The sequence below is a fragment of the Sciurus carolinensis genome, chromosome 11 (assembly GCF_902686445.1).
Source record: "Sciurus carolinensis chromosome 11, mSciCar1.2, whole genome shotgun sequence".
Lineage (NCBI taxonomy): Eukaryota > Metazoa > Chordata > Mammalia > Rodentia > Sciuridae > Sciurus > Sciurus carolinensis.
Window position 1 is genome coordinate 125074571 of NC_062223.1, and position 12443 is coordinate 125087013.

General features: G+C 38.0%; 1 protein-coding gene across 2 annotated transcripts in view; it reads right to left on the reverse strand.

Annotated features, from left to right (window-relative positions):
* Window positions 1-12443, reverse strand: part of Fez1 (fasciculation and elongation protein zeta 1) — a 46095-nt gene that overhangs the window by 14971 nt on the left and 18681 nt on the right. For both annotated transcript variants that reach the window (XM_047519634.1, XM_047519635.1), the window contains exon 4: window positions 510-596. In XM_047519634.1, coding sequence (XP_047375590.1) covers window positions 510-596 — 87 coding nt within the window. The remainder of the gene's footprint in view (window positions 1-509; window positions 597-12443) is intronic.

The following is a 12443-nucleotide window of genomic DNA, read 5'->3' on the forward strand; positions in this document are numbered from 1 at the left end:
ATTTAAGAACCTCCTGTCAGGGCCCTGACTTCAAGTACAAGGAATTTTTAGGAAGAGGCTTAGCAGTAGGTAAAGCCAGTAAATACCAGGTCTGTCTCTAGCTGTCACAAAAACCTGACCCCCAAGCAACCCAAGTGTCAGGATTTATGTTTGCCTTTACTGTAGGTGAGTAAACTGAGGCATAAAGAGAAATTAAATCCCTTACCAAGATACACTGAGTTACCCACAGTCATCACAAAACCATACATCTTTTTTCTACTTTGGATGTTTTTTCCTCCTGAACTTAGGGATTGAACCCAGGTGGGCTTTGCCACTGAGCTATATCCCTAGACCTTTTTATTTTGAGATAGAGTCTCACTTAAATTGCTGAAGGTGGCCTGGAACTTGCAATCTTCTTGCCTCAGTCTCCCAGACACTGGAATTACAGGCATGAGCCACAGCACCCAGCCTTAAACTTTTTCTTTATCAAAGAAATGAAAAGTCCCAAGAATCTACAGAGATAATCATACCTGATCTGCTGTGAGTAGAGGCTCCTCATTGATACCAGAATCATTTTCACTCTTCTCATTGAACTCTTCCTCTTCCTTCTCATGAATCTGGAGGAGGAGGGGAACATGGAATTCTGATTGACCATCAGCAGGACTAGGATTCCCTCTGGTCTCAAGAATGGATGCTTCTAGAGGGCCAATCCATTCACCCATGATCTAAAGAGGGAAGCTGGAGAGGGGTCCAGAGTTTCATCCAATTCCACACAGCAGGCATGACGGAGTCCAGCTTGACCAGAAAAAAATAACAGAGCTGGAATGGCCAGCACCATTCTGACTCACAAGATCAGTACTGTTGTTTAACCACAGGCAGGTCATTCTGGGTAAGCAAGGAACCTCCTCAAGGTGAGTGACCCTATAGCCAATTCTCACAGCAAAGACATACTTGCTCTATTAAAGAGTGTCAATTGGGAGTGTGTTCCAAGATTTTTTTTCTTTTTAGACATTTTAAGGTGTAGGTTATTCCAGCCCAGATAGCCATGGCTTTTAGAATTTGATAAAACGCCATCCTGTTTTTGGAATCCAGACATGGTGTCTTAGCTAGTTGAGAATATAATGAAATCGACATGAGACATACCACTGAACAACCTGACCATGTGGACTGGAGAATAAACTACAAGAACAACAAAATACTTAAAGGAGACACCCATTTAGCCCATTTACCCCATGTGTCCAAAATTCCATAATCCTAAGTAAATTCTAAAGGCTCACAACCATCGAGATTCTAGATGGTTAAGTTCAATGAGATATTCATAGTATATCTGGCTTTATTGACCCTATCAGTCAGTATTTATGTTCAAATCTTACACAAAGTGAATCATCCAACCACCCAACAAGCTCTCCTTTCAGAAGATTAGTTTGAAAATCATACAGGGGCTGACAAGTGCTGTTTTCAGGAACTCATTCTGCAGACCACCTCTCATCCAGGAAACCAGGCTTCCTTCTCTGCAAGAGCTGACCTGTTGATTGGCCTTTCCTTGGGGGAGTAATACTTCATATTCCAACAGGAAACATCCCAGTTCCAATCCCAGCAGTCAGATCCAAGGTGGTCTATCCTAAGAAACTTCTCCCCTCTGCTTTGAGTTCTGCCTTGGCAGACACCCCTAAGAACGCACATCAACTTCTCTGCTTAAAACCAGGATGATGTTATTAACCCAAAAAAAAAAAAAAAAAAAAAAATTAAGTAAGTGCCATCTGTGTTCAACCTGGAGAAGGGGTAGGACAAGGAGGTAATGGAATCATTTGAGGGGTTGGTGTGCCAGATGGTGACATCCATTTCTGCTGTTGAACCCATATGCTCAGGTCTCTGCCAAGTCTACCTCCTGCTTGGTTTCCACAGCTCCCCGCTAGGCAGAACAAAACTCCTGGAGCCACACTTTGTTCACAACTACACTCCTATGGCAGAACTTTCTGAGGGGCAGACCGTCCTGAGCTAGAAGTTAGGCTCGTACTGGAAAATGGAACTTTCTCTATTTTCTGCTTGGGGTATTTTTTTAATAAGCTCCTAACAATGACTGTTAGTCTATAACAAGAATTTGAAGGTTACATTTTCTGAAATGAGGCCAGTTTTAGTGGGTTTACTTCACTGAACTAATATTGTACCTTTCAATGACTCCATCTCCCTTCTCAAGGTCCCGGTCACCCTCTACCACACCTTCACCACCACTACTGGAGTTCAAGGCAGGGAAGGTGCTTTTGGGGAGAGCTCCTGCCAGTTGTTCAAATGTTAATGACCCTGGACTGTGGTTTGGCTGAGACTCTTAGAGCTTTCTCTCCCATCCGCTTCTCAGACATAATGCCTACAGGTCTGAATTATCAGATAAGGTAAAGAGATTATGAAAGTACCATGAGTTCCTATTATTATGAGAGCCATACCGATCCCTTATTTTCTCAGATGTTGGAAATCTGTCCCTAAAAACTTAATTAAAAGGAGGCAGGTGTGGTGGTGTATGCTTGCAATCACAGCAAACCAGGAGGCGAAGGCAAGAGGATCCCAAATTAGAGGCCAGCCTGAGCAATTTAGTGGGACCCTCAGTAACTTAGCAGAACCCTGTCTCAAACTATCTCAAAAAAAAAGAAAGACAAAGAATGTAGCTCAATGGTAAAGTGCCCCATGGTTCAATCACATTACCAGTATAATCAATCAATCCATCAATTGAAAGGAAGAATATATACCAAGGACTCCCAGGCAGACTCCCCATCTGCCTGTGCCTTATCCCCTCTCCGGGATTTCACCATATCTACCCTGACCCTGACCTTCGCTTCTCTTCCTCTGGTGTTTGATTCTGACCCTCCCACCCACCCTCACTGCTTCCAGTATTTTCCTTCCAGTATTTTCTCTCAATCCTACCAGACTCTGTTCTGCTCCAATAACTTCTGTCACTTCTCTACAAGTCCTTTCCCTTTCCATGGGCTGTTTACAGACTCCCAACCTTCCTTCCCTTACTAGGACAGTACCTTGTACAGACAGTGGAAAGCTGAGGAGGACTGACAGACCAAGAGAGAGGATCGTATTTGAAAAACCACAGCACTTCTGCTATTCCTAGTATATGACAGAGCCACAGAGAGTTTCCTTGGACACTCGTGCAGCAGTGAGAAACCTACATGCCCCTAACAATTTAGGCCATTATCTGGGGTTGAGTTTCCTTATGAGCTAAACCTGCTACCTGTTTCCATGAAGAGAATTAAACTTTTTAAAGAAAAATCATCCTTCCAAGTCCCTTCTTCCCAGTATTGAGAAGACCTGGATCCTGAAGGGAGTCTGACTGCACCTTCAGCAAGCTATTTCTTCCTCCTGCTTTGGAGAAAGGTGCCTCAGAGCTGTTACCCACTAGCTTAAAGCTTGCAAATTATTGCAGACTCTAACAGTGATAAATCTTGCCACATGATAGTTTGAGTGAAAGTTAAAATTCTGTGAAGTTGTCTTGTCTGATCATGACGTTAACCAATGCCTTTTGTTAAAGCATTCCAGATGATTCCATTCACAGAAAAGGGAATTTCTACTGCAAAGTTAGCCCTTCGTATAATATTTCCTTCCCTTCCCACCATTGATTCACATCAATGTGAATAAAATTGAAAGAACAATGACATTTTTTTTTTAAATCTCCAGACAAAAAGTAGGAAAAAAAGAAAAGAAACTCTTCAATATGTACCCAACCCAAGGAAAGGGCAACTATGTCCCTTTATGCTTGTGAACAACCAGGAAACATCTGTGTGGGTTAAGTCAATGGCTCTGTATTCCCACAGTAAGATGCTCCAAAGCATGTGGCCAACAAATATTTATTGAAAGACTTAAAGAACAAGCAACAAAGAGAGGACTGAGGGGTAGTGCTATGGTTGCCTAGACTCAGTCCCACCTCCACAAATAACTTAGCTTCTTGAAAACAGAAAAACGTAACTTCCTGTCCTGAACTTCCATTTTCTCCTGTCCTAGACAAGTACTGCCTGCTATTAAAGATTATAAGGATCAAAAAAGACTTTTATATCACACTTAGGAACAGAATAGGCTCATTCATAGAACACCCCAAGGTGGGTAACCATTAAATAACAATAATAATAATACATATATAGCTTGAGCATATTATTTTGACCTAAAATATAAATGCACACTTATTTATTTACCAATATCCTATATAAAGCCAAGCTTCTCTGATGGACCTCAGAGTAGAGTTCAACATAGCGTTTCTTACAGCACCCATATTTTAACTATTACAACTGGTTATTTTTTGTTGTTTGTTTGTTTTGTTTTGTTTTGTTTTGGTCCTGGGGATTGAACCCAGGGTACTTAACCACTGAACCACATCTCCAGTCCTTTTATATTTTTTATTTTTAGACAGGGTTTTGCTAAGTTGCTGAGGGCCTCGCTAAGTTGCTGAGGGTGGCTTTGAACTTTCTACCCTTCTGCCTCAGCCTCCTGAGCTACTGGGAGTACAGGTGTGCACCACTGAGTTTGGCTATAATTTAATTTTTTAAATGATTTTCTGTTTACATTTCTTCGTAGTAGAGAGTATGTGGAAGATTGAGCCTACAGTTATCTCCTCTTCTTCCTCAAATCCTTCTAAAGTGAGAGTAAAGGTACCAAGAAAGAATATCCCTCAAGGACAAAGTGAACTGGAGAAAGACAGATGCTACCAACTAGCCCTGACCCAGCAGGTAGAGAGTCATAACCTGTGGGAGGAAGCTTCGAAGGTCAGCGGACTGCACTAAAGATGTTGAAAGGGCCAGATAGGGTGGCACATGCCTATAATCCCAGCAACTCAGGAGGCTAAAGCAGGAGAAGCATAAATTTGAGGCTAGTGTGAGCAATTTAGGGAGACCCTGTTTCAAAATAAAATATAAAAAGGGTTAGGGATGCAGAGAGCCTCCAGGTTCAATCCCCAGTACCTGTGGGCAGGTATGGGGTGGATGGGGAGGAAATGTGAAAAGTTTTGGGGATTTGAGATCTCAGATGGCAGAGTGAAGCAGGGTTAAAAAGAGGAGGATTCGTTGGGATTTTTCATCAGCAACACCTGGACCACAGGTCTTTTCTCCCAACCCATGTAAAAAGACTTCACTCTGGGCAGGCTGAACTAGCAAGACTCAAGATGCCAGGCAACTGGAAGGGTTACAAGAGAGTTATTATCAAAATCAGGAGTAAGTGACAATCTACAGACTAACCAGACAGACCTCTGCCTCTTTCCCCCAGGACACTAGTAGCCAGGACTATTCTCAAGACCCTGGAGGACACTCTCTGGGGATGCTATAGGTCTACAGATATATGCCAACCTTCAAGACCTCCAAGTACAACAACCAAGTCCTTAAGGATCACTCAATAGTGTGGTCCAGCAGAAACAAGACCTAACCCCACAGAAAGAACTCAACCTTCTAGTGCCTCCTTTCTTCTCCCTATCCTTCTCCTCCTCCCCCTTTCCTCCTCTTCTTCTTGTCCTCCTACTTCTCCTTTTTCTTTGAATTGACTCAGAGCCTCATGGGCTCTACCACTGAGTTACATCCCCAGCCCTAGTGCCTCACTTATTTAAAAAAATATATTTTCTTAGTTGTAGATAGACACATATCTTTATTTTTATGAGGTGCTGAGGATTGAACCCAGTGTCCCACACATGCAAGGCAAGGGCTCTACCACTGAGCTACAACCCCAGTCCCTAGTGCCTCACTTTTAAATCTAAAAAGATATCCAAGGATTGCCAGACACATGAGAACAAATCCCAAGATGAAAGACAGCAACTAAACCAAATAGGTAGAAAAGACAAATCAAGAGCAATATTGAAGGCAGATGAAAGCTCTGCTAAAAAACCATCATGATTGCCCTCAGGGACAACGGGTAGCACTGTGTCCTTGAACATGAGCTGTTTATAAGAATTCATCAAAAAAATCAGGAGAGCTTATAAAGTAGAAGTATGATCACAATATTTACATTTTTAAATAAAGTTGAAGGTTGAGAAAATTCCCTGGTCGAGTAAAATAAAATAAGTAGATAGAAAATGGGAGGGGAAAATTTCAGAAGATCCATTTGAAAAGTCCAACAACTGAATACAAGAATTCCAGAAAACCAGAAGAGATGGCCTCCTTTTTTTTTTCACTCAATGTTGGGGATTACACCCAAGGCCTCATGCCGGCAAGGCAAGTGCTCTACCACCAAGCTACAGCCCCAGGCCCAAGATGGCCTTTTGAAGCCATTTCCAAGTGACTAGTATTGAACTTACCCCTCCTGCCATTACAACTACACATCTGGACAAAAATCTATGAGTCAATTGTTTCCAGGCACTGGATACAGGCAGTGCAAGGCCACGGTACTTGAAAGAAGAGAACAATAGGGAATGAATAAAAGCTGCAAGAATCTGTCACCTATGACCCTACACTACAAAATATTCTGTAAAAAGTTTTTTGGGGTCAAAAAAAGGAATGATGGAAAATTGGATCTACAGAAAGGAATTCAACAACACCAAAAATGGTAAATATAGGGATAAATTTTTAAAACTTTTTTTCCTTTTCTCAATTTCTTTAAAAAAGACACCTATCTGAAGCTAAAACAACTTTGTGTTGTACAGTTTGTAATATAAATTGAAATAAAATATATGACAACAACAAAATACGTAGGGAATAAACATACTGTTGCAAGTTTTATATTTTATGCAAAGAGGATTAATTATTCAAAAGACTATGATAACTTAATAATGCATAATGTAATCCCCAGAGAAACCACTAAAAAAATACAGAGGTACAAGTCAAAATCTATAGAAGACATAAAATGGAATGCTAAAGAATATTAGATTAACCCAAAATAAAGGAGAGAAGGTGGATCGGGGGAATATCAACAACAACAAAAACTGGATAAAACAAATAAAAGTGCAAGACCTTACACCTTAACACAAATTATCAATATTACATTAAATGCAAATGAACTAATCCACCCCCCAAAATGCATATATTGTCAAACTTCATATAAAAGCAAAACCCAACTATGTACTTCTGCAAAAGATACTCTTTAAATATAAAGAAAAAGATAGGTGGGAGATAAAAGGATTGAAAAAATATATATATTACATCTTATAAGTGTATGCATAAGAAAGTTGGAGTCACAGCTGGGTGAGGGGGCACAAGCCTGTAATCCCAGCAGCTCTGGAGGCTGAGGCAGGAAGACCGTGAGTTCAAAGCCAGCCTCAGCAACTTAGCAAGGCCCTAAGCAACTCAGCAAGACCCTGCTTCTAAATAAAACATAAAAAAGGGCAGGGAATGTGGCTTAGTGGTTAAACACCACTGGGTGGGTTCAATCCACAGTACCAAAAAAATAAATAAGTAAAGAAAGCTGAAGTAATTAAATTCATCTCAGAAAAAGTATATTTTAAGAGCAGTATTACCAGAGATAAAGAACAGACATTTCCTAATGATAAAAGGATCAATTCATGATGGAGTCATAACAATTATAACAGTATATTTACCCCTTAACAGTGCTTCGAAATATATACAACAAAAAGCAACAGGACAGAAGAAATAGATACAAATTCATAATAATCATTGAAGATTTTAATATTCCTCTCTTGGGTGTTGGTAGAATAAACAGATAAAAAAATCTAGTTAGGGTATAGGAGAATTCAACATACTACCACCAACTTAAACTTGTTGATATTTACAGAACATTGCAATCAACAGTTGCATATTATTTTCAATGACATATAATATACTCAGCAAGCTGCACAGTATGTGAAACCATAAATCAGTCTGAATATATTTTAAAGACTGAAATCATACAGAATATATTGCCTGACAAAATTAAATTTAAAATCAGTGATAAAATAGATGATAGCTGTAAAAAGTCCCCAGTTTGAAACTCAGTAACATACTTCCATGTGTGTCAAAAGACATCATAAGAGAAAACTAGAAATGTTGCTACTTGAATGATGATGAAAAAAAACTCCTACAAAATTCAGACAAAATAGTGCTTAGAGGAAATTTTATAGCTTTAACATGTTTGTTATTAAAAGAAAAAACAGGGCTGGGGTTGTGGCTCAGTGGTAGAGCACTTGCCTAGCATATGCAAGGCACTGGGTTCAATTCTCAGGATTACATATAAATAAATGAATAAAATAAAGGTCTATCAACATCCAAAAAAAAAAAATTCATATGACCAAAGCTCCCACCTGAAAAAGCTAAAAAAATGTTTTAAATGAGGGGCAAATAAACCTGTACTAAGTAAAAGGAAGGAAATAATTAAGTTAAGAGAAGAAATTAACAAACTAGAAAATGATAAAACAATGGGGAAAATCAGAGAAACCAAAAATAGACAGATTGACAAGAGAGAAGGAAGGAAAGCAGAAGGGAGGGAAGGAAGACATGAAATAGCAATATCAGGAATAAAAAGGGAATATCACAATGTACTTACATGCATAAAAATTATATTGTTATGACCAATACCTTCAATGTCTTAGATTAAATGAATAAATTCCTTGAAAAACTAACTTATCAAAACTGGCTTAAGGAAAAAAAAATATAACACCTGAATTTAATCTATACCTAATCAAGAAATTAAGTTTGTAATCACAAACATTCTATAGAGAAAACCCCCAGACCCAGACGGTTTCATTGGATGTAGTCTATCCAATATTTAAGGAAGAAATAATATCAATCTACCACAAATTCTTTCATATAACAGAGAAAACCCTTTCCAACTCATTTTATGACATTAGAACAAAAGAAAATTATAAAAAAGAACAGATGCAAAAATCCTTTATAAATTAGCAAATCAAATTCCATATGATATAAGAAAGGATAAAATATTATGACTAAGTGGGGTTTATCTCAAAAATGAGTTGTTGATTTAATATTTGAAAATTAATTGTCATTTGCTATGTTGACTTAATAAATTGATCTACACATATAAAATAATTTACAGATTCAACATGACCACAGTTATATTTCCAACAAGTTTTGCTGGGAAAAGAAACCCAGGGTGCTCTACCAGTGAGCTACATCCCTATCCCTTTTTATTTTAAGTTAAGTTCTCCTAAATTGCCCAGGCTGGCTTCCAATTTGCGATACCCCTGCCTCAGCCTCCTGAGTTGCTAGAATTGCAGGTGGACACCACCATGGTCAGCACACAACCCTTGCTTATTTTCTTGTTTTTATTGGGTGTGTGTGTGTGCGCGTGTGTGTGTGTGTGTGTGTGTGTGTGTGCATGTGCACTAGGAATTGAATCTGTGGTCTTGAGCTTGCTATGAAAGTGCAGTATACCACTGAGCTAAACCCCCAGCCCTTAAGCAAGCTTTTTTATAGAAATTCATTATGTGGAAATGAGAAGGACCTAAAATAGTTAAAACAACCTCAGGGGAAGAAAAAAGGCATAAAGTTGGGGAACTTATATGACTTAGCTTCAAGACTTCTTATAAAGCTACATTAATCAATACAATATTGTACTGGCATATTTATCTATATACACATTTTATCTATATACACATATGTGTATATCAATGGAACACAATGTAGAATTCAGATATAGATCCACACATAACTGATGGATTGATTTTCAACAAAGGTGCCAAAATAATTTAATGGGGAAGGGATAATATTTTAATAAGTGGTACTGTAACAATTGAATAGTTGTATGCAAAAAATGAACCTTGATCCTAACCTTACAACACATAAACTAATTTAAAATGAATCATAAACATAAGAGCTAAAACGACAGCATTTATACAAGAAAACTTAAGAGAAAATTGTAGTGACCTTAAGTTTAACAAAGATTTCTTAAATATAAAAACTAACTATAAAAAGGAAAATAGTAATAAGTTGGACATCATCATTTAAAAATGTTTGCTCTTCAAAAGATGTTTAGAGATTAAGAGTGTAGCTCAGTGGCAAAGCACATATGCAGTATGAATGAGGTCCTTAGATCAATTCCCAGCACCACCAAAATAATAACAACAAACCTATGATAAGGATAATGATGATGATGATATAGATCCTCACAAAGGATTTATAGCTGGAATATATAAGGAACCACTACAACTCAATAATACCCAAACACCCCACATTAAAAAAAAAACAGGCAAATGATATAAGCGGGTACTTTATGAAAGATATATGGATTATAAATAACCACTTGAAAAGATACTAAACATCCTGTATGGGTAGAGAATTGTAAATTAAAACCAAAATAAAATATAACTGTACATTCACTAGAATGTCTAATTTTTTTAAATGTCCATATTGGTGAAAATATGTAATAACTGGAGTTCTCAACCTAGAACACAGTTTTATAGTTCCTTAACAAGTAAAACATAGATGAATCACATCACTCAGTCTTTCATCCCTAGGTTTCTACCCAAGAAAAAAGGAAGCATATGTCCCAACAATGACTTAGATGAGAATGTTCATAGCAGTTTTATTTGCAATATTAAAAAACTGGAAACAACCCAGTGTTCCCCTATGGTTGACTGAAGAAGCAAATTGTGGTATATTCATACAAAAGAATACTATTTAGCAATAAAAGAGTGAACTGTTGATACATGATATAACATAAATGAATAAGTAATTATATTGGGTGGGGATGTAGCTCAGTGGTAAAGTGCAGCATGAGCAAGACCCTTGGTTCAATCCTAGCACTGCAAAATTAATTAATTAATTATATTGAGTTTAAAAGGCAGCCCCCAGAAAGTACATGCTGCATGCTTCCAGATATACAAATTCTAGAAAATTCTGCCACTCTCTAGGGACAGAAAGCACGTAAGCCTGGAAATTGGGGGTGAGAGTGAGGGATGGTGAATATGTTCAATATCTTGACTGTAGTAACGGGATCACAGATGTACACATATGTTAAACTTAGGAAAACATATACTTTAATATGTGTAGCCTTTTTATGCCAATTATTCTTCATAAAGCTACAGAAAAAAAAGAAAATTAAAAAATAAAAGGACATTATATTGTGACCAAGTAGGGTTTATCTCAAGAATGTGAGGTTGATTTAATATTTGAAAATTAATTTGTATAATTTATGACATTAACATTATAAAGGAGAACTGTATACTTATTTCAATAGAGGCAGATGATAGACATAATTAACCTTCAGAAAAATAACACAAGGAAACATGCCAGAATTTAAAAGCCATGAGCTTCCACATTGAACATAATACAATGCATAACAGGAAAAAAGAATCCTCACTATATGGCACATTATTGTAAAATTTCAAACAAGAAAGGAAAACACTAGAAGCTCCTGGAAAGACTAGAAATCAAAGTGGATTTGGGGTTTTTCATCAGCAACTGAAAGTTAGAACAATGCCTTCAGAATTTTGGGTAAAAACTTTTGCAACCCAGAAAAAGTATCTACCAAATACAACGGTCACTGAAATATATAACAGGTAAATAAAGATGTTTTTGCATATTCTTAAAAACATTCCTTTTTATTCCTTCCTTAAGAATATAGTTTCCTGTGTCAAAATGCATTCTATTGTCATGTATAATCAATTAGAACACATTTTAAAAATTAAAAAAAAAAAAATAGTTTCCCCTCCCCTCCATCAAAATAAGGGACTATACTGGAAAGGTGAAAATATGGCCACCAAAGGACAGGAAAGAAGAGCAAGAACTTCAAGGTGAAGGTGAAGGAAATTTCCAGGGCAAGAGCTGTGCAGCAGACCTAGTGGGCAACCACACCACTTTGCAGATGGATTGAGGGCACAAGGGGGATGTTTTCCAGGAAAATACTGAATTGATAGAATGTCTGATTTTTAAATCACTATTGTTTATATTTGTATTTTTGGTATATTGTGGTGTTTTGACATTTTAAAAACCTTTCAGGTGGGGAGAAACTGTGTCTCCAGAGGCTAGCCAGTTCTTAGAGACTGCAAAGGACTCTGCTGGGATTGTGCCTTCAATATGCAAACGAGCCAGTGCAGAGCCACACCTCCTCCATCTGGCTAGTACACCCCAAGAAGCAAAGTTCCTCCACCTATCCTCATCCCAGACCAGGTACCAGGCGACTTGGGGCCACCCCTACAGTATAGCATCCACCAAAATTATTCAAACTATCCAATCCTAAACTTTTTACACCTTCCCAAGAAAACTCCAGTAAAGGTGGTGGCTCCCGCCTGGCCCTTTCTCCCTCTGGACTGATGTGGGTGCTTCCCTAGGTGGCCCCATGTGGCATGTCCTGCCTTCTGCTTCTAGGACCTGTAACTACAACTGCCCTGATTTTCCCATGACTTTCTGCTTCATAGATTTAATCAACCACAGACCAAAAAATAATTTTTAAATTGCATCTGAATTGAACATGTACAGACTTTTTTTCCTTGTTATTATCCCCTAAATAATACAGTACACTACTATTTACATAGCATTTTATTGTGTTAGGTATAACTAATCTTGAGGTGATTTAAAGTACATAGGAGGACCTGCATGGGTTAT